The 22,486-nt window shown below is 51.4% G+C and overlaps 1 protein-coding gene across 5 annotated transcripts in view; it reads left to right on the forward strand.

Moving 5' to 3' along the window:
* Positions 1 to 22,486, forward strand: part of CLSTN3 (calsyntenin 3) — a 60,010-nt gene that overhangs the window by 32,331 nt on the left and 5,193 nt on the right. For all 5 annotated transcript variants that reach the window (XM_025283131.3, XM_025283132.3, XM_025283130.3 and 2 more), the window contains 15 exons: positions 472 to 594; positions 1,057 to 1,252; positions 2,689 to 2,897; positions 3,154 to 3,303; positions 3,769 to 3,954; positions 5,094 to 5,375; positions 6,168 to 6,280; positions 9,367 to 9,529; positions 10,398 to 10,454; positions 11,143 to 11,300; positions 11,425 to 11,573; positions 18,269 to 18,495; positions 18,777 to 18,947; positions 19,963 to 20,108; positions 20,378 to 20,513. In XM_025283131.3, coding sequence (XP_025138916.3) covers positions 472 to 594; positions 1,057 to 1,252; positions 2,689 to 2,897; positions 3,154 to 3,303; positions 3,769 to 3,954; positions 5,094 to 5,375; positions 6,168 to 6,280; positions 9,367 to 9,529; positions 10,398 to 10,454; positions 11,143 to 11,300; positions 11,425 to 11,573; positions 18,269 to 18,495; positions 18,777 to 18,947; positions 19,963 to 20,108; positions 20,378 to 20,513 — 2,466 coding nt within the window. The remainder of the gene's footprint in view (positions 1 to 471; positions 595 to 1,056; positions 1,253 to 2,688; positions 2,898 to 3,153; positions 3,304 to 3,768; positions 3,955 to 5,093; positions 5,376 to 6,167; positions 6,281 to 9,366; positions 9,530 to 10,397; positions 10,455 to 11,142; positions 11,301 to 11,424; positions 11,574 to 18,268; positions 18,496 to 18,776; positions 18,948 to 19,962; positions 20,109 to 20,377; positions 20,514 to 22,486) is intronic.

Consider the following 22,486-nt stretch of genomic DNA (forward strand, 5'->3'; position numbering starts at 1 on the left):
GGGAACAGGACCAAAATGGGGTGGTGGTCATGGTGGAGAAGATCAACAACCAGGACCTCAGGAAACATCTAGTCTTCTTTTCCTAATCTCCACTCTGCCCTTAATCTATCCCTTCCCTTTCCCAGGGCCCTCTAATGGCCCATTGCTGCTCCCTGGAGGCCCAACGTCCACACCCCAGCACTTGAAATGCCTAAGAAAAGTCTCCATCCTCTGACCAGCTTTCCCAGGGGAGATGGCAGGACCTCTTCCTCCCCACAGGGCAGGCTGTTGCCATGGAAACTGTCTATCCAGTGACCTCTGACTCCTTTCATGGCTGATTTCTTGCCCTCAGCCCTTCCCGCTGCGGGCGCTTCTGCAGGGGCTGAAGAGGGTGGTGAGCCTGGCGTGTGCTGTCTAGGTCAACAAGGGTTGTGTGGCTGTGGAGGGCCAGCTCACAGGTGCTTCCTCTGCTCTCCCTGGGGGTGGGGTCAGCCAACAAGCACAAGCCATGGATTGAGGCAGAATACCAAGGCATCGTCATGGAGAATGACAACACGGTCCTGCTGAACCCACCGCTCTTTGCCTTGGACAAGGATGCTCCCTTGCGCTATGCAGGTAAGTTGGGCTGGGGCAGGGCAGGGTGGGTGGGACAGAGAGAAGTGGGCGGGAGGGCAGGGGCAAGGGAGGAGGGGGGAGGTCCTGGGAGGGAGAGCAGTGAGGACTTGGGCAAAGTGGAAGACTGAGGCTCCAGGAGGGAACCCGGCGATGGTGAAGAGCAGTGGCACAGTAAAGTGAGTCAGAGGAGGATGTGGGCAGGCAGGGGTTAACACATCCAGATTTTGCCAGCTCTCAGAGCTGGTGGCTCAGAGGTTGTGCTCAGGGAACCTGGGATTGGAGTGAATGTTGGATAATTGATGCTTTTCCATGTGCAAGAAAAAAGACTGGGTCTGGGAGGAGAGGTGAAGTGGGGGCCTGGGGGGAGGTTGGCGAGCGATGGAAGGAGACCCTGGAAGTGGTGCAGGAACCTCATCCTTGTCCCCCCCCCCGCCCCCCCACCCCACTCCTGCCCCCGGCCAGGTGAGATTTGTGGCTTCCGGCTCCATGGGTCCGGGGTGCCCTTTGAGGCCGTGATCCTGGACAAAGCGACAGGAGAAGGGCTGATCCGGGCCAAGGAGCCGGTGGACTGCGAGGCCCAGAAGGAGCACACCTTCACCATCCAGGCCTACGACTGCGGCGAGGGCCCAGACGGGGCCAACACCAAGAAGTCCCACAAGTGAGGACGCCCTGCCCCTGCCCTTGCCCTCTGCTGCAGGTCCCCCCGCCACGACCAGGCCCCTTACTTCCCTCTGTCCTCACCATCTTGACGATCTATCCCCTCCCCTCTCTGTTCATGGGGTTTAGGAGCCTTCAGCCAAGGGGGACAGGAGCATGTGGTGAAGCTCAGTGGGACCAGTCTGGGCTCTGTTTCTTTTGACCGTGGACAGCTTAGTCTTTCTGGATTTGCTTTCGCTTGTCTGTAAAATGGAGCAATGATGATGCCTGCTTCTTAAGGTCACTGTGAAGATGAAAGGAGATGGTTTGTGTCAAAAGCAGGCACCACAGTGCCTGCCAGTTGGGAGAGGATCCAATACACAGAGACAGGATGCTAAGAGAGTGAGGAGGAGGATGGCACTTCAGTACACACCTGGATTCCTTCCCACTGCCTGGCACCTGTGTGTACCACACTCACACACAGAACGTGCACTATGCACATGCACAGCAGTGGGTGAGAGTGGGCAGGAAGGAGGCTGGGACTCGGGACTCCTACCTCTGTCTGCTCCCAGCTCACTTCTCACTTGAGAATGGTGGGAAGGTGGGCGGTCTTGTCTCCCGGGCCACTGAGAGGCGCTGGATATAAACTGCTTTACGTGATGACTCAATTTCCCATTTGGAGATAGGACCTTTGCCTCTGGGCTTTGGGTGCCTGAATCTGGGCTGGGGGCAAGGCTCAGCATGAAGGGTTTAGCCCCACCCCCAGCTCCTCTGCTTGCCCCATGGGGGTCGGAGTGGGGAGAGGCCACAGCTCACTGCACACATCAGATGACTTGAGACTTTGGTACAAAAACACTTCCCTGAATATGTGTGTGTGCTCAGTTGCTCAGTTGTGGCCGGCTCTGCGACTTCATGCACTGTAGCCCCCCAGGCTCCTCTGTCTGTGGGGTTCTCCAGGCAAGAATACTGGAGTGGGTTGCCATGCCCTTCTCCAGGGGATCTTCCAGACCTAGGGATCGAATCTGTGTCTCCTGCTTCTCCTGCATTGCAGGCAGATTCTTTACTGCTTAGCCACTGGGGAAGCCACTTCCCTGAATATGGTTGGTTTTATTTTGGCTTTTACTCTGCATCTGCCTTGATTGGACCTGATTTCATGAAAAAACAACCTGCCGGATTCAGAATCCTGTCTCATGCATCTTGCCATCCTATCCTTTAATATTCTGTACAGAAGTCATCAAAACCAGCCACCGATGGCCCCCAGGGTCATTTTCACCCTGTACATCAGTCACCCTTTCTCCTGAGGTTCCTCTCCCTTTGTGGTACCTGGTACCCCTGAATGGGGGACGGATGAACGTGACCAGGCTCTGGGTCACACTGGTTCCATCTCCTTGGCTTCTGGTGTGGACTCCCATCTGTGGCTGACCCTTCCTTCTTCTCTTCTTGCTCTGGCACCTGCAGGGCCACCGTACATGTGCGGGTCAACGACGTGAACGAGTTTGCCCCAGTGTTTGTGGAGCGGCTGTACCGCGCGGCAGTGACCGAGGGGAAGCTGTATGACCGCATCCTTCGGGTGGAGGCCATTGATGGCGACTGCTCCCCCCAGTACAGCCAGATCTGCTATTACGAGATCCTCACGCCCAACACCCCCTTCCTCATTGACAATGACGGTGAGTCCAGCCCCTGCCACCCCAGCTGCTCAGCCCTGGGCGCTCACATCCTTTGTGATGCCCCGGGGCTGCGCCCTCCACTTGTTCTGTCCCTCACCTCCTCATTCCTCATCCTGCTTCCCAGACATGGAACTTCTTTCCCCAGATTCTTTCCTGCCTGCTTCCTGCTGCCTAATTCACCTACCCTAAAGTTAGCTCCTGAGTCCTCCCCCAGACTTCCTCTAGTGCCCCTGATCCTCTCTGTCCCCCACCCCAGGGAACATTGAGAACACGGAGAAGCTACAGTACAGTGGTGAGAAGCTCTACAAGTTCACGGTGACGGCTTATGACTGTGGGAAGAAGAGGGCGGCGGATGATGCCGAGGTGGAGATCCAGGTGAAGCCCACCTGTAAACCCAGCTGGCAAGGTGAGGAACTATGCTTTGGGGCCCATGATTCATCCTTCACCTTGGTTTCCTTCTTCCTCCCTTCTGACAACCACAGGGGCCAGTCTAGGAGCTCGGGAGGGATATATGGGGGGCCACCTGATGCGAAGAGTTGACTTATTGGAAAAGGCCCTGATGCTGGGAAAGATTGAGGGCAGGAGGAGGAGGGGATGACAGAAGATGAGATGGTTGGATGGCATCATCAATTCAATGGATATGAACTTGGGCAAACTCCGGGGGATGGTGAGGGACAGGGAAGCCTGGGGTGCTACAGTCCATGGGGGTGGACACGACTAAGCAACTGAATGACAACATTTGGGGGGCAGACTTGTAGCTGTCTCCCCTGGCTGGCCATTTTCAGAGGAACCCAAGACCATCAGCAGAATGGGTAGGAGGGGCTGCCTTAACCGACTCTGCTCCACTGCCTGCTCCCTCTCACCCCTGCAGGCTGGAACAAAAGGATTGAATATGCGCCAGGCGCTGGAAGCTTGGCTCTGTTCCCTGGTATCCGCCTGGAGACCTGTGATGAACCTCTCTGGAACATTCAGGCCACCATAGAGCTGCAGACCAGCCATGTGGCCAAGGGCTGTGACCGTGACAACTACTCAGAGCGTGCACTGCGGAAACTCTGCGGTGGGTGTGATTCCCTGTGGCCCTCCCCCCATCCTCCCTGCCTGTGCCCATCACCCATTCCCCCAGCCTTTTCCTGACCCTCCTCTACCTCTCTTAGGAATCTGTCTTGGGACTTCCCTAGCAGTGCAGTGGTTACGACTACATGCTTTTCATTGCAGAGGGTGCAGGTTCAATCCCTGGTTGGGGAACTAAGATCTTGCAAGTCATGCCGTGCCACCAAAAGTAAAAAGAACCTGTTTTACATCTTCCTTTGCCCATCCATAAGTGGAGTGAAAGTTGCTCAGTTGTGTCCAACTCTTTGCGACCCCATGGACTTTACAGTCCATGGAATTCTCCAGGCCAGAATACTGAGTGGGTAACCTTTCCCTTCTCCAAGGATCCTCCCAACCCAGGGATCGAACCCAGGTCTCCTGCAGGGCAGGAGGATTCTTTACTAGCTGAGTCACAAGGGAAGCCCAAGAATACTGGAATGGGTAGCCTATCCCTTCTCCAGCAGATCTTTCTGACCCAGAAATCAAACTGGGGTCTCCTGCATTGCAGGCGGATTCTTTACCAACTGAGCTATTAGGGAAGCCCATCCATAGATGTATATATATCAGAGCTTCCCAGGGAGCACTAGTGGTAAAGAGCCCACCTGCCAATGCAGGAGACATAAAAGAGACTCATGTTCGATCCCTGGGTGGGGAAGATCCCCTGGAGGAGGGCACGGCAACCCACTTCAGTATTCTTGCCTGGAGAATCCCATGGACAGAGGAGCCTGGTGGGCTGCAGTCCATGGGGTTGCAAAGAGTTGGATACGACTGAAGCGACTTAGCATAGCACACAGAGACGTCTATATCTATGGGGGTTGTGGCGTGTGGTTGTCTCTTGTGGCCCAAAGAGCACATAAACATGTGGTTGGCAAAGATGCATGATTATGGCCCAAGAAAATCACCAGATACAATACGGAACAATGGCAGGGAGTGATGACGAGCTGGAGGAGCTGAGGTCACTGGAGAGCTATTCCTAGCCCTTCCTTTCTAGTCTGAGAGGCCAGAGGAGGTGGTGGAAGTAGCTGTAGGGGGTCTTTTCCTGCCCACATCCCGTCCCCCATCTGCCGCCTCTCGGCTCCGACACCTGTGCTTCTGGGGCTCCTGCAGGCGCGGCCCCTGGGGAGGTGGATCTGCTGCCCATGCCCGGCCCCAATGCCAACTGGACGGCGGGCCTCTCGGTGCACTACAGCCAGGACAGCAGCCTCATCTACTGGTTCAATGGCACCCAGGCGGTGCAGGTGCCCCTGGGGGGAGCTGCAGGGCTGGGCTCCGGGCCCCCGGACAGCCTCAGTGACCACTTTACCCTGTCCTTCTGGATGAAGCATGGTGTCACTCCCAACAAGGGCAAGAAGGAAGAGGAAACCATCGTGTGTAACACTGTCCAGAACGGTGAGCCTTCCTCAGGGCACCCGTCTGAGCATGGGGAGGACTGGCTTTGTGTCCGGCCTCTGTCAGTGTCCAGTTGGTGGCTATGAGTGGGTCATTTCTCTTTCCCTTCGTATGTAAGATAGCAGTGCTGGTTTCACAGTCCCAGAGGATGAGCTGAGATCCTACTGCTCTCTGCGTGATGGAACTGCTCACTGCCCTTCTCACTGTAGCTGCCTGATCGCTTTGCATCCCCTGTGTAGTAGACTGCCCCCTCCCCTGAATCTGCTCCCTGTAAAGCCCCCTATCAAAATGGAAGAGCCAGAGTAATGCTGGGCCCCATTCTTTCCCTTCCACTACCACCCTGGCCTCCTCCTATAAGGGCTCGTGAGCTCCAGCCTCCAGGACCCCCTTCCCTCTATGGCAGGGGGATTCCCCTCTCAGGGGGGCTCAGCCTTGACCTATTCTTTCATTTCTGCCTCTTTTCAGAGCTCATTTCTCTTGATCTGAAAAGGATCACTACCCATGAAGTTTGTATTAACCAAAGGAACAGTAAAGATCTGGGTAGGGACAGGCTGGTCACTGTCTCCCCTCAGCCAATCAGAGTGCCTGAGAAAAACCCAACACTGGACTCTGTGTGTATGTGTGCGAGTCTCAGAGAGAGGGAGAGAGAGTGACAGATCCTGAAGAATTAGAGAGAGACAGAGAGAACCTGAAGGAATAAAGATAATCCAGGGAGCCCTCCCTTCTGGCACTTTGAATCTGTTCTTGCCTCCAGTGCTGTGTTTGACTCCTGTCCCCATCCTCTGCCCCCAGAGGACGGCTTCTCTCACTACTCACTGACTGTCCACGGCTGCAGAATTGCCTTCCTCTACTGGCCTCTACTTGAGAGTGCCCGGCCAGTCAAATTCCTCTGGAAGCTGGAGCAGGTGAGGCTGGAGCAAGGCTCCTGGGAAAGCTGGGTGGGTGTAACTTGCTTTCACGGGAGGAGGTCCTAGGGCAGGGCTGGGCATTTTCTGGGTTGCCCTGTGCCCCTTTTTTCAGTCTCCACTTTCAGTTCCTGACTATTCTTACATCCCTCTGCCCTCTGCCCCAGCTCCATTCTCTGGTTCTCTTTTCCCAAGGCTCGTCTCCTGCAGAAAGCACTCCTGGGTTGAAAGCAAATAGGGAACAAATTACTACTAGCACCAAACCAACCAACCATCCATCTCGCTTGTTTTATTTCATCTCTTTTTTATCTGGAAACTTAGCAGTGTGGATCCCAAACTCTCAAGCAGTTAGCATGTTGTAATCAAGGAAATAAGTAACCTAGGGTACGCAGATTGGGTTTTGGGCTTCCCTAGTGGCTCAGATGGTAAAGAATCTGCCTGCAATGCAGGAGACCTGGGTTTGATCCCTGGTTTGGGAAGATCCCTTGGAGAAGGGAACAGCTATCCATTCCGATATTCTTGCCTGGAAAATTCCACAGGCAGAGGAGCCTGGCAGGCTACAGTCCATGGCGCTGCAAAGAGTCAGACACAACTGACCAATTGAACACATATATGTACATAAATTCTCACTATTATTCATGATTATGAGGGATAAATAAAATGAGCAAAAAAAGAAAAAAGAAAAATCTTTTGAGCTAACAGTTGCAGCCTCTTCTTTATTCATCTCCAAGCTGACCACAGGGACCATAGGGACTAATTGAGTTTCCATCTCCTTCTGTTTTTCTTGTAAGCCCTGGTGGAGTGGCTGAGTAAGCAAATGGCTGAAAAAAGGCAGGAAGTGGAAGAGAGAGAAAGGGGAATGAAAACCCACAAACTCAATAATTGAGGGCTACCTACAAAAGCTTCTGTTTTCTGTGGCATTCTTTTAAAGAGATAGTCTGCCATCTGCTTCTTCTTGATCTTTCCCCCACATTGCTAATATTGGTAACATTCCTCTTCCTATTTTTATTTTATTTATCCTTATTTATTCAACAAAGATTTAGTAAATACAAGTACTCTGCCATTCTGCTAGGTTATGGGGATACAATGCGACCTAAGATGGAACGAAATCTCTGCCTTCATTGAGTTTACATTTTAGCTGGGGAGATAGATTTTTAAAAGTAAGAAGACATGTAGTAAGAGCTTCCATGGTGGCTTAGATGGTTAAGAATCCACCTGCAATGCAGGAGACCCAGGTTCGATCCCTAGGTTGGGAAGACCCCTTGGAGAAAGGAATGGCTACCCACTCCAGTATTCTGGCCTGGAAAACTCTATGGACAGGGAAGCCTGGTGGGCTACAGTCCATGGGGTCGTAAAGAGTCAGACATGACTGAACAACTAACGCTTTTGCTTTTCAGACATAATAAAAATGATAAGTTGCGCTAATGCTCTGAAAGAAGCAAGGAACTGAGGTAGAGAATAGGAGGCAAGCAGAGGGGAAGTCATCTCAGACTGGATGTTCAGGGAAGGCCTGATGGAAGCGAAATGTAAGCTCATCCTGAAGAATCCAGGCAGAGGGAAGAGCAGATGCAAAGGTCCTGAGGCAGAAAAGTGTCCAGCATGTTCCAAGCATGGGAAGAGGGCCAGGCAGTTAGAGCACAGTGAAAAGGGCAGACACCGGATTTGAGGCTGGTGAGTTGGGCAGGGATCAGGTGTACAATGGACTTTGTTAGCTAAAGTCGTTTGGATTTTGTGCTATGAGAGATGGGAAGTCTTTTGAAAGGTTTATAGCCGGGATGTGGCCTGATCAGACTCACATGTTAAGAAGATCCTTTTGTATATGTATAACTACTTTACTTTGCTGTACACCTGAAACTGGGGCTTCACTGGTGGCTCAGTGATAAGGAGCCTGCCTACCAGTGCAGGAGACGTGGGTCCAATCCCTGGGTGGGGAAGAACCCCTGGAGAAGGAAATGGCAACCCTCTACATTATTCCTGCCTGGAAAATCCCATGGACAGAGCAGACTGAAGGGCTGCAGTCCATGGGTCTGCAAAAGAGGTGGACACGACTTAGCGACTAAATAGCAACATCACCACCTGAAACGAATGCAACATTGTAAACCAACTATTCTCCATATAAAAAAAAGAGTTCTAAATTTTGAAGGTGTTGCTCCACCAAATTTGGGATGTATTTCTCAATTAAAGATAAATTTCTGTTGCAAAAATATTAATAATTTTTCTAATTATGTGTCTGAAAAGATTGGTTACAAGTAATGTATTTAATTTGCAATTAGCTGTGATTTTTCAATAATTGTCATTTATATTTGGGAACGTTTGTGAAGTGAGGAGAATCCAATCTTTTCAAGAATAATGACTTGTTAGTGAAAACTGTTTGACAACATTAAATTTGGTAGTGATTTAAACATTGGAAAAAGGAAGGCAATCCCTTTGGGAACTATGAGAGGAGGATATCAGAGAGAACTGAGTGTAAGTGCTCAGGTGAGGGTGTTGCAACAGTACACACGAAAAAGGTTGGGAGGACTTCCCTGGTGGCCGAGTGGTTAAGACTTTGCCTTCCAGCAGGTTCCATCCCTGGTGGAGAAGCTAACATCCCACATGCCTTGGGGCCAAAAAACCAAAACATAAAACAGAAACAATGTTGTAATAAATTCAATAAAGAGTTTAAAAATGATCTACATAAAAAATAGTCTAAAAAGGAAAAAAAAAAAAAAGAAAGACTGAGGATGGGAATGATGTGTGGACATGGAGACTGAAGAAAACTGCACAGAAACCCATAGCTTTTAGTTCTGCTGGACTCGGGATGGGCAGCACCTGCCAAAGGACACTGGTGCTCCTCTTAGGAATGTTGATGGAGTTAAGGGTTTAGGGAAAGAGTGGAATTTTAGGTAGTTTAGGTATGAGGTTGAGCCTGATCCATTCTGGGCAAGGATTCTTTGAGCTGGGTCTGCAGCAATTCACTGCAAGCCCTGTTGATAGACCAGGGAATATGAAGGACTGTCTCCTGCCCCCCAGGGGATGGGGCAGTGCTGGGGGTTCCTTCCTGGGGATGCAGTAACCAAGGGCTTCCTGCCTTTCCCTGTTCCCAGGTCTGCGATGACGAGTGGCACCACTATGCTTTGAATCTCGAGTTCCCCACGGTCACACTCTATGCAGATGGCATCTCCTTCGACCCCGCCCTCATCCATGACAATGGTCTCATTCACCCGCCTCGAAGGGAGCCTGCGCTCATGATTGGGGCCTGCTGGGCTGGTAAGTCCCCTTGCCTCAACCCCTAGCTTCTCCACGGAGGCACTCATGGTAGAGGTGCCCAGTGGTTGGTGGAGGAGCAAGGGCAGCTTGACCTTATGACCTCGTCTCCCTGAAGTTGGGCAGGGAGGCTGGGAAAGCTCTCCGCTGGAGGAGACCACCGCCCCTCTGGTCTCCTGCCTGCTGGACTAGTCATCCCCTCTGACTCGGCCATCACCAGCGTCTCACTTTCTGTACCTGCAGCTGCTTCATACTTTGATCTGTCCCCGTCATAATTTCACAGACTGTTCCTCTGCTGGAGGAGGAACCCTGCAGACAGTCAGCAACCTTCCAACTTTTAAGCTGTTTCTTTCATTTTTTCCTTCTGGGATGGGGTGTGTGTGTGTGTGTGTGTGTATGCGGTGTGTTTGTGTGTGTGGTGTATGTGTACATGTAGTGTGTGTATGTATGTAGTGCATATGGTTTGTGTGTATAGTGTGTGTGTGGTGTGAATGTAGTGTGTGTGTGGTGTGTCTGTATGTAGTATGTGGTACGTTTGTGTATATGGTGTGTCTAAGTGGTGTGTATGTAGTGTGTGTATGTGGTATGTTTTTGTGTGTGGTGTATGTATGTATGTAATAATGCATGTGGTTTGTAAGGTGTGTGTGTGTGGAGGGGGGGGTACCAGAGCCCTTGTTTCCTCAGCAGCATATTTGGGTTTTGTCTACAACAGAGGCCTGAGATAACCTCAGACAAGACAAAAGAAGGGTTGGGACTCAGTTAGAGGTTCAAGTCCTACATGGGCAGGGGCAGCCCCAGGAAGACCTCCCCAGCCTCTCTGTCAATCTGGCCCCGCATCCCTGAGCTCACTGGCACTCTCTTTCTCCCCTAGAGGAGAAGAACAAAGAGAAGGAAAAGGGAGGTGACAACAGTACGGACGCCACAGCAGGTACTTACGTGTGAGACCCGGAGGCTGAAGAGCTCGCATCTCAGCCTGGCGCTCTGGGCTCCGCATCCGCGCGGTCCTACCCGGCCTTGCGCTTCACTGCCTCGCGCGCCACCGGGGTTACAGCCTCCGAGTGGCGTGGCCAGGCGGAGAGAGTGCAGCCGCATGGAGCCGGCTGGGAGCCGGTGTCCTCTTCTGTCCACAGAGTGACATCCAGGGTTCCTGCGCTGGCTTTATGCGTGGCAGAGCACAGGGGGCAGGAGACGGCCACGCAGCCTGGAGAGCTGGGCATCCCTGAAGCTCCCACGCATCCCTGCCAGCGCCCCCCGCATGCACCGTGGAGACACCCTCACTTACTCTCCTCTTCCGCCTTGGGCCTCTTTCCTCCCTTTGGTCCTGCTTTGCTTCTTCTCTTTATCCTGGAAGCCTTTCTCATTCTGTGGCTTCTATTTTTCGCCTTCCCTCCCTCTCTTCCCCAGTTTTCATTCTGTCTTCTCCCTCTCCCATCTTCCCTTAGCCTCACTTGCCTCTCATCCATCCTTCTTTTAGCCCTACCTGGCTTCTTTCCATCTTCTTTCCCCAGCCTGCTGCTCTTTCTCTGTCTTGTTCTCAGCCTCTTCTACCTGGGGCCTCCTCCGCCCTCTCCTCTGACACCTCTTACCTCCTGTCCACCCCTGTGTTCCTGCCCTAGGAGACCCCTTGCCGATCCACCACTACTTCCACGGCTACCTGGCTGGTTTCAGCGTGCGCTCAGGCCGCCTGGAGAGCCGTGAGGTCATCGAGTGCCTCTATGCATGTCGGGAGGGGCTGGACTATAGGGATTTCGAGAGCCTGGGCAAAGGCATGAAGGTATCGCCCCTTCCTCTGGCCCCCTCCCTCCGGGCATGCTCCCTGCCCCCGCCCCGCCCCACCCCACCCCTTGGCTCCCTTCCTCTCCGTCCTGCTCTCAGCCCTGTCTGTGTCTGGGGCCCAGGTCCACGTGAACCCCTCGCAGTCCCTGCTCACCCTGGAGGGGGATGATGTGGAGACCTTCAACCATGCCCTGCAGCATGTGGCTTACATGAACACTCTGCGCTTTGCCACGCCTGGCGTCAGGCCCCTGCGCCTCACCACTGCTGTCAAGTGAGTGTCTGGTGGGTGGGCAAGTCACAGAACAGAGCCAGACAGTGTCAGAACTCCTTGGCCTTAGATGCCACAGACGGCTAGGCACATAATGCATCCCCTCCCCTCTGGTTTTAGGGATGGGACACTGACCTGCCCAGTTGACACAGCAACGCAGCAAGAAGAGTGTGGACTAGACTCAAATTTTTCAACAATGAGTTCATTACTCTTTCCACTTGTTAGCTCAGATGGTGAAGAATCTGCCTGCAATGCAGGAGACTTGGATTCAATCCCTGGGTCGGGAAAATCACCTGGAGTAGGAAATGGCAACTCACTCCAGTATTCTTGCCTGGAAAATCCCATGGACAGAGGAGCCTGGCGGGCTACAGTCCATGGGGTCATGAAGAGTCATACATGACTGAGCAGCTAACACATACTCTTCCCACCAAAGCACACTTCCAGCATTTAGGAGTTTTAATCTCTATACGTCTGTGCTGACATGTGAGAGGGGACAGAGGAAGGTCCTGGATTGGGCGCTAGGAGTGGTGGTTTGATTGCTCAGTTGTGTCTGACTCCTTTGCAACGCCATGGACTCAACTGCCATGTTCCTCTGTCCATGGGATTTTCCAGGCAAGAATACTGGAGTGGGTTACCATTTCCTTCTCCAAGGGATCTTCCCAACCCAAGGATTGAACCCATGTCTCCTGCATTGGCAGGCGATTCTTCACCACTGACTCACCAAGGAAGCCCTTAAGTATATTAGTTATTTAAGAATACAGATTGATTGAGGGGTCATGAAAACACAAGCATTATAGATACAGAGTTTTTACTTCCTAGCTTTTTTAGTACTGAGAAAGTGCCATCAAGCAGATATACAATAGAATCTAACTCATGGAATTGTGAGAGTAAGTGATACGAGTCCAGATCAAATGCCAGCAGAGTGTCTTTTCTGCACAGTTAATGAAAGTGAAAGTGAAATTGCTCAGTCATGTCTGACTCTTTGTGACCCCATGGACTGTAGCCTACCAAGTTCCTCCGTCCATGGGATTTTCCAGGCAAGAATACTGGAGTGGGTTGCCATTTCCTTCTCCACGAGGTCTTCCCCACCCAGGGATTGAACCCGGGTCTCCCACAATGTAGGCCTACGCTTTACAGTCTGAGCTACCAGGGAAGATTATTACCTGAAGACATTTTCACCACTTATTACCTGAAGGCATTTTCACCCTTTATGCTTGTAGGGAAGTTTTAAGAGCTACTGCCCTCTAGTGGCTGCATCACACAATGCAGGGGTCGGGGTTTCTGGGTTCCCTTCTCCACTGTTCTGCTGCTGCTGCTAAGTCGCTTCAGTCGAGTCCGACTCTGTGCGACCCCATAGACGGCAGCCCACCAGGCTCCCCCGTCCCTGGGATTCTCCAGGCAAGAACACTGGAGTGGGTTGCCATTTCCTTCTCCAATGCATGAAAGTGAAAAGTGAAAATGAAGTCGCTCAGTCGCGACCCCATGGACTGCAGCCCACCAGGCTCCTCTGTCCATGGGATTTTCCAGGCAAGAGTACTGGAGTGGGGTGCCATTGCCTTCTCCGCTCCACTGTTCTGCGTTTGTCCAAAAGCTGTCTGAAGAGAAGCATCTCTGACTTGCCCTTATCCTGGCAGGAACGGGTTTGGAGAGAAGGCTCTGAGCCCCCGAGAGTGATGGGCATGGTTGTCAAGCCTCCCAGTTAAAGCTGTGGAAGACGGGGTGGGTTTGGGGAATTGAGCTACTGGTCCATGGTATGGTCCTGGTGTGGAGCTGAAGGCTATGGGCAGATGAGTTCTCGTGGACAACGATCAGCGCTCAGGATGGGCCCTGCCAGGTTCCAGTGAGAGCTCTAGCTGTTAAAGGGCTCTCAAGGTGCCAAGGGCTTCATCCCTCAGGGACCAAGAACTGATCTTATCTCTTTCATAGGCTTAGGGGCCATGTCAGAGGGAGGGCTCTGTCTTCTGGCTTAGGATGGAGCTTTGCAAGGGGTAGCCCTACAAGGTGGGAGTTGATGCCCTCTTTGTTGACTGGCTCATCTGGATTCCTCTGACCTATTACCTGCCCAGGGAAGAGACTTATCTGAGGGTTGGGAACCTGAGCTCTTCCTTTAGTAGAGGGGAGGGGCCTTCTTCCTTTGTGAGGTGAAGAGGGAGGGAGGTCTCATTTTTCCGTTTCAGGGTTTCCATGTGGTTAGTGCTACACTAACACCTCACTGAGGGGCTTCCCTGGTTGCTCAGCTGGTAAAGAATCCTCTTGTGACCCTGGCTGCATCCTGGGTGGGGCAGATTCCCTGGAGAAGGGATAGGCTACCCACTCCAGTATTCTTGAGCTTCCCTAGTGGCTCAGACAGTAAAGACTCTGCCTGCAATGTGGGAGACCTGGGTTTGATCCCTGGGTTGGGAAGATTCCCTGAAAGAGGACATGGCAACCCACTCCAGTATTCTTGCCTGGAGAATCCCATGGACAGAGGAGCCTGGTGGGCTACAGTCCATGGGTCCAGAATCAGACATGACTGAACACTTTCACATGCAACTGTTCAGTCAATGCAGATTTTCCCTAAGGTTTTTTTTTTTTTTTTTTAATCTTTCTGGAATTCTTGGAAAGCCCATCTCCTCATGGCATTGACCACTGAACAGATGGGCACCACATCTTTTTCTCTAGCTCTGTTCGCTCTCCCTAGTTATTGAATTTCTACGTGCTTGCTGTAATCTCTGTCTGGGAAGTTCTGCCCACACCTCAAACAAATGAGCTAAAGCTTAATAATGAACTTCAGTGCCTGAACCAGCCCTGCCCCCGAATTTTCTGCCTCTGTGGCGGTGTCTCTGTCCTTGCAGTCACCCTGGCTTGCAGCCTCTGACCTGCCTTGGAGCCCTCCCTGTGTTTATGTGCCACACCCCGTCAGTCATCTGGTCACCCAGATACCTCTGCATCCGTGTCTGGTGTCTGCTTCCTCTTTCCCCATGTCTGTATTATGGCTCCAGCAGGCTGTCATGTCCACTCCTCTGGCCTCTTGAGATAGCCTCCAAATTAATGACTGTCTAGTATTCTAACTTCAGTTCCGCCTCGACCCAAAGGCTAGGTTAGTGATCTGAAATCCAAATGTCCATCCTCACACTTCCCAGCTGAAGAAGACATCTGTGGTTCCCTCCTGCGGCTCATAAAAATTGCACTCGGAGCCCTGAACCATCTGTCCCAGCCTTTCCTGCTTTGTGTTCCTCTACTCCCCTCTGTGTGCTCCTCACCATCCACTCTAGGGTCAACTTTCTACCTCCTTCAAAGGCTGGGTCGCTTGCTACTTTTTTCCAGTATTCTAACTCTCCCTGACCAAATACCCTACTCCCATCTTAGCCAGAATAACCTCTCCCACTTTGAACGCTCTTGGTTTTGTGTGTGCTCCATTTATGTGATGGTGATCACGTTGACTCTTGTTTGAAGGTTTGTGTAGAAATTCTAATTTCTCGACCAGATCATCAGTGCCAGGGCCAGCCCCCTGGTCCCCTTTGGGCCCCTTTTGGATCACCCATCACAGTGGAAATATCTGCTGGAGGCTGTGCTTCCAGAGTCAGCTGGACTTATTTTCCAGGAGGCTTTGATTGGGGTCTCTCTGGGACTGTGCAGACTGTCTCAGGCCCTGCTCCTTAGGGCACAGGAACTCAGCAGGTTGTGGGTTTGGTCCCTTCAGGGGGTCTGCATTCATGGTATCTGCTGAGGTTACGCCTTCTCCCTGTTGGCTCCAGTAGTCAAGCTGGACTCACTCAGTAACACAAATGACAATCCTTTTAGAAAAATAATTTCTCTTAGCTGAGGCAGGTGTACCACAAGCCCTGCTCTGGAATTACCACCTCCCCTGTGAAAACTGCATGTTCAAGGGGGCACTTTTTTTTTTGTTGTTGTTGCACCATGCAGCTTGTGAGATCTTAGTTCCTCAACCAGGGATTGAACCCAGGTCCACGGCAGTGAAAGTGCCAAGTCCTAACCACTGGATCGCCTGGGAATTCCAAGGAGACACTTCTTTATAAATAAATTTGATTTGTGCAAACCCGGGTTCCACATGGTGGCTGTGGGTTAGTGGGAAGGCGTGTACCTGGAATGAGAATAATGGGTTCAAGCCTGGACCGGGGTGCATATTTCTTATGTGGCCAAGATGCTTGACCCAGGAGCTTTGGCTTCTGCTGCTCCTTCCAACAGCAGTGAAAGAAGGTTAAGTGAACGCAAGTAGGCAAAATGCTTCACAAAGCAGCAAGTGCTCTGGGGATAACCCTCAGATTGGCTGGAGGAGATCCTGGGAGTGTGTTCTGGAGTGGCTGTGATGTTGGTTGGTCAGGACTTAGTCTTCTTGGGAGGGTTTGTCTGGCACCAAGGTCAGAGAGGCTTCATGGGATGGTGGATGTGGTCTGATATGGTCAGATTAGCTTGCCTACCGAAGAGTGTTTCTCTGGTACTGGACGAAATGAGTGGAAGATGCACCTGGGAGGAGGATGTCCTTTTTTTTTTTTTTTTTTAATTGTGGTTGATTTTCAGTGTTGTGTTAGTTTCTGCTGTACAGCAACGTAATTCAGTTATATGTATATATACATACCTTTTTAATATTCCTTTCCACTATGCTTTATCATAGGATATTGAATCTAGTTCTCTGTGCTATACAATAGGCCCTTGTTGTTTATCCATTGTGTATATAAAAGCTTACATCTGCTAATCCCAGCCTCCCACTCCATCCCTGCCCCAACCCCTCTCCCTTGGCAACCATCAGTCTGTTCTCTATGTCCGTGATTCTGCTTCTGTTTGATAGATGGGTTCATTTGTGTCATATTTTAGATTCCACATGTAAGTGATGTGCATGCGTGCATGCTCAGTCACTTCAGTCGTGTCCAACTCTGTGCAACCCTATGGACTATAGCCTTCCAGGCTCCTCTGTCCATGGGATTCTCCAGGCAAAAATACTGCAGTGGGTTCCCATTCCCTTCTCCAGGGAATCTTCCCGACCCAGGAGTCAAACCCAGGGCTCTTCCATCTCCTGCATTGGCAGGCAGGTTCTTTACCACTAGCGCCACCTGGAAGCCCATACATATGAGTGATATCATATGGTATTTGTCTTTCTCTTTCTGACTTACTTCACTTAGTATGATACTCTCTAGTTGCATCTGTGTTGCTGCAAATGGCATCATTTTGTTTTTTGATGACTGAGTAGTATTCCATTGTATATATGTACCACATCTAATTTATGCATTCATCTGTCAGTGGACATTCAGATTGTTTCCACATCTTGGTTATTGTGAATAGCGCTGCTATAACACAGGGGTGTATATATCTTTTGAATTATAGTTTTGTGGACATCCTTTGACACACTTCCCACTCCCACCCCACCTTTGTTGTTGAATATTTTTTGACACATATCTACCAGTCCAGTAGTTAAGACTCCGAGCTTCCACTGCAGGGGTCATGGATATTGAGGAACCAGGATCCCTGCATGACTTGGTGTGGCCAAAAATATAAAAAAGAAGGTGATAGATTCCACATATAAGTTATATATATGGTATTTGTCTTTATCTTATTTCACTTAGCATAACAGCTTCAAGGCCCTTCCATATCATCACAAAAGGCAGACTGAATAGTATTCCATTGTATGTATGTCATATCTTCTTGATCCATTCATCTATGGGCGGACACTCTGGTGGTCTCTGTGTCTGGGCAACTGTGAATAATGCTGTGGTGAACATGAGGGTGGAGCTAGTGCTCTGAGATAGTGATTTCATCTTTAGATATATACCCATATATACTCATACTTGTTTTCTTTAGATATATAACTGACTCATTGTGACCCCAAGGATTATACAGTCCATGGAATTCTCCAGGTCAGGATACTGAAGTGGGTAGCCTTTCTCTTCTCCAGGGGATCTTCCCAACCCAGTGATCGAACCCAGGTCTCCCGCATTGCAGGCAGATTCTTTACCAGCTGAGTCACAAGGGAAGCCCAAGAATACTGGAGTGGGTAACCTATCCTTTCTCCAGTGGATCTTCCCGACCTAGGAATTGAACCGGGGTCTCTTGCATTGCGGGAGGCGGGAGGATTCTTTACCAACTGAGCTATGAGGGAAGCCCTCACATCCCCAGGAAGGGAATTGCACTGAATGTGATCTCAATCACTCTGTCGTGTCCGGCTCTTTGTGACCCCATGGTCTATAGCCCACCAGGATCCTCTGTCCATGGGATTGTCCAGGCAAGACTATTGAAGCGGGTTGCAGTTTACTTCTCCATGAGACAGTGATTTCATTTTCTTTAGATATGTACCCAGGAAGGGAATTGTACTGAATACACTTTTTAAAAATCAAAGAAACAAAAAAGCTCTTAGATGAAGAGCTGTGTATGTATTTACATTTCTGTATGTTCAGTTTGTAAAATACAGTTCTATGGTCTTGGGATTGGGCATTGGTGATGTCATAGGTCAGGGTTGCCTGACCTTTTGCCCCTGCCCCTTCTCTGCAGTGGCCTCCTCCTGGGAAAGGGAATCTCCCCCTCCAGCTTTGCTGTGTGTGTGGTGGGGTGGTCTGCAGACACACTGTCCCCCTTTCCTCCCCTTTTTCTCCCTGACATGGGGTGCTCTCTGCAGAGGTGGGGGTCCAGAGTGATGGCCAGACTACAGATTATCAGGGAGTGGTTGCTGGGCTCACAGGCTGCCTCCCTCCCCTCTCCTGATGCAGGTGCTTCAGTGAAGAGTCCTGTGTCTCCATCCCTGAAGTGGAGGGCTATGTGGTGGTGCTACAGCCGGATGCCCCCCAGATCCTGCTGAGTGGCACTGCTCACTTTGCCCGCCCAGCTGTGGACTTCGAGGGACCCGAGGGGGTTCCTTTGTTCCCTGACCTCCAGATCACTTGCTCCATTTCGCACCAGGTGGAGGCCAAAAAGGATGAGAGTTGGCAAGGCACGGGTAAGCATGCCTCTCAGGGAGGGGTCGGTGTCTGGAACCAACGTGAAGGAGAAAATCTGGAGCTGGACATAACAATGTCACCCCACATTCGCTTTTCGAGAATACCTGGCTATTGGGAAGGAGGGCCAGTGGGAGGCCCCCAGGTATAAGGAGGTTGTCAGCTAGTGACCTTCTTGACAGCAATGCTGGCAGCTCTCAGGGGATGACCTGGGAAGGGGAGGAGGGGTGGCCAGGAGGTGGGCCCTTCAGCTCTGACCCGGACCCGACTCCCTCCCGTCCAGTGACAGACACTCGCATGTCAGACGAGATCGTGCACAACCTGGATGGCTGTGAGATCTCCCTGGTGGGGGATGACCTGGATCCCGAGCGGGAAAGTCTGCTCCTGGACATGGCATCCTTGCAGCAGCGAGGCCTGGAGCTCACCAACACATCTGCCTACCTCACCATTGCTGGTCAGTGGAGCCCAAGAGCTGGTCCTCTTTTCTTGGGACGCCCCCGTCCATGACCGAGTCTCTGGGGAGCCCAGAGGGTCCTCCTTCCAGGCCCAGGAATGTGACCAAGTGTCCCCTTGCACCTTCCCCACCTGGTGTCCTCTGGCTTCCAGATTGTCCCTAGAGGCAGGGGCTAGGGCTTAGAATCCTGATGGTTCTTTCTCAGCGTCTCTGTCCAGCCCGGCTCACCTCTGCTCTGGGCTCCACTCTTCTCTGGCTCAGTCTCGGACTAGCTTTCTTATTCTCTGGCCATTTGCTACTCACCATCTTCTCTGTCTTCCATCTCACTGATCCCTGGGATTCAGCATAGCTTTTCTTTTCTTCTAATATTTATTTATGTTGCTGTGCTGGGTCTTAGTTGGTGGCACGTGGGGTCTTTTTTAGTTGCGGCATGTGGGGTCTTTAGCTGTGGCATGCAGACTCTTTAGTTGTGGCATGCGAACCCTTAGTTGAGGCATGTGGGACCTAGTTCCCTGACCAGGGATGGAACCCGGTCCCCTTCATTGGGAGTATGGGGCCTTAGCCACTGGACCCCCAGGGAAGTTCCTAAGTGCTCATCTCTTAACGTTTGGTGGTAATGACTTGGGAAGCCTGCTCCTCTCCAAAGGACCCTCTGTTGGGGAGAATAGAAGATGGGGTGGCCGGTCCCCTCCTGTTTCCATTCCCTTCCAGAGCCTCATGGAGGGCTTCTGTGTTTGCCCCTCACCATCTCCCAGTTGCTGCCTCCTCTCTCTGTCCTGCATGCGTCCCTGTTTTCCTTCTCTCCATCCCTCCTCAGCTTGCAGAGGAGGGCAAATGGAGCCTCAGTTTCTCTGTCCCAGTCAGGCAGAGCTGGTGGGGTGCTGGGGAGCCTCTCTCCCTCTGAGGACTCGGGTCACGCTCCTGTTGAGTTGAGGGGCGTCAACAGGTGGGAGTCTGGGAGAGAGACCCCGGGCCTCCTTGCTGGCTCCTGCTCTGAGCCGCCTCCGGTTCCCAGGGGTGGAGAGCATCACCGTGTACGAAGAGATCCTGAGGCAGGCGCGTTATCGCCTGCGACATGGAGCAGCCCTCTACGCCAGGAAGTTCCGGCTCTCCTGCTCAGAAATGAATGGGCGTTACTCCAGCAATGAATTCATCGTGGAGGTAACCCGAGCCCCCTCCCTTCCAACCCCCCCGCCCCCTCCCCGAGCGAGGAGCCGGGATGAGGGGGAGGACTGAGCCCCCTGGTGGTTGGGGATGGAAACTGCAGCCCAGGCAGGGGACTCCTGGATCCGGGCTGTGGGTAGAGAAGGAGGGGAAGCTGAGGGGGGTGGGAGGGTGGTGAGGGAGCAGGGGTGAAGAGATGGGCCTCCGAGGGCTGGAAGAGGACTGGGGAGAAGCGAGCGTGCCCACTGAGCCCGTCCTCGCCCCAGGTCAGCGTCCTGCACAGCGTGAACCGGGTGGCCCACCCCAGCCACATGCTCAGCTCCCAGCAGTTCCTGCACCGCGGTCACCAGCAACCGCCTGAGATGGCTGGACACAGCCTGGCCAGCTCCCACCGCAACTCCAGTACGTAAGGCTGGATGGGGCAGCGGGCGGGTGGGCACAAGCATCCTCCCCCCACCTCTGGGGGTGGTGGGTGAGGAGGAAGGGATGGAGCCATGGATTCTGTGAAACCTGGCTTGGTTGACGGTTCCAATCCCTTCACCCCTGGCTCATTCACTTTCCCTAGTGGAGAGTGTGAGCCCTGGGTCATCACAGGGTCACTCATATCCTGGCTGGTGGTCAGTGCAGGTTTAGTCTTTGTTGTTGGTGCTGCCAACAATATCAAGTCAGCCCCGGACTTCGGGATCCTCAGTAGTAAGCTATCACGTATTAAGCACCTGCTGCTGCTGCTAAGTCGCTTCAGTCGTGTCCGACTCTGTGCGACCCCATAGACAGCAGCCCACCAGGCTCCCCCGTCCCTGGGATTCTCCAGGCAAGAACACTGGAGTGGGCTGCCATTTCCCTCTCCAATGCATGAAAGTGAAAAGTGAAAGTGAAGTCGCTCAGTCCTGTCCGACTCTTAGTGACCCCATGGACTGCAGCCCACCAGGCTCCTCTGTCCATGGGATTTTCCAGGCATTAAGCACCTACTGTATACTAATGCTGTCGACAATACCATTAAGAATACAAACAGTTATAAGGTAGATACAGTTTCTCTTCTAAATAAGGTTGGTGCTATTGCCTGTCAAATTATGTGCTATCTATAAAGTCATAAGGCTATTTCTGAAACAAAATGTGCAAACATGTGAAGTGTTACATCCAAATGGACTCATGCCTTTCAGAGCCATCTTGTTCTGTGGCCAGGGTTGCTTACTAGTGATGCAATTTTTAATTCATAATTTGAGCTGCTTAATTATAGAAAAATTAGAAACTATAAGTGTAAAGAAGAGAAGTCATCCATAATTCCACCACAGTTGACCCATTGTTAATAGGGTCTCAACCCAGTTTTTGCCTATGTGACTGTTTTCTTTTCTTCTTTTAACAAACATGAGATCAAACTATTTTGTAACCTAATATTTACACCTAATATTATAAACTGAGTCTTCACATTGTTAAAAACTGCAATGATTCTGATGTTGCTGGAAATGATTTTTGGAATGCCTTTTTTAGAATTGCTTTCAAAGTCAGTTCATGAGATGCATTTATTTTTGTTACTTTCAGGACATACCTTGCTTTTGGCCTAGTTCAATATTACCCAACATCAGAATCCACTTTTGTCAGAGTTGGCTCTGGATAGCATTTTGCGTTTGTACATGTAAAACCCACTCTGGAAAGGCAGAGGTGTGTCACGTATTAGAAAAAGTCAGGGACTTCCTTGGAGGTCCAGTGGTTAAGACTTTGTGCTTCCACTGCAAGGGGCACAGGTTCGAGCCCTGGTCGGGGAACTAAGATTCCACATACCACATGGCATAGCCAAAATAAAAGAGATTAAAAAAAAAGTCAAAAGGCGAGTTGCAGGCGCTGAAGGCAATTCCCTAAGGAGTTCCAAACACGCTTTCTTGGAACAAGGTCATGGTCACTCACTGAGCCCTACCCTGAAAGGACAGTTCTCTTGTCAACCATGTAATTATTAAGAATAGTGAGCACATTGGTGTGCCAAGCACTTTGCCCATGAATTTTACACCTATTAACCCAGTGAGTCATTACAGACAACAGATGAAATAGGCACTAGAATGATCCCCTCTAAAGGCAAGGAAACAGAGACCAGAGCGGTTAAGTACCTTATCCAAGATCACACAGCAAAAATATGGTGGAGCCAGGATTCGAGTCCAGCCAGCAGAATTCCAGAACCCGTGCTCTAGCCATCACACTTCATATCCTCTCCATGTTAGATGCTTAAACAAAAGTCTCATCACTTTATAGTTGCACCTAATTTGGGGGAGCCCTTGAGGGCTTCCCAGGATGTCTCTGACTGAGACTGGCTCCTGGGTACCCCTCAGAATTCAGTCTGGTTTCCTCTCCTTGGGTAGCGGCCTCCACTGCACTGTCTCTTGTGT

This window comes from Bubalus bubalis, chromosome 4, assembly GCF_019923935.1.
Source record: "Bubalus bubalis isolate 160015118507 breed Murrah chromosome 4, NDDB_SH_1, whole genome shotgun sequence".
Classification (NCBI taxonomy): domain Eukaryota; kingdom Metazoa; phylum Chordata; class Mammalia; order Artiodactyla; family Bovidae; genus Bubalus; species Bubalus bubalis.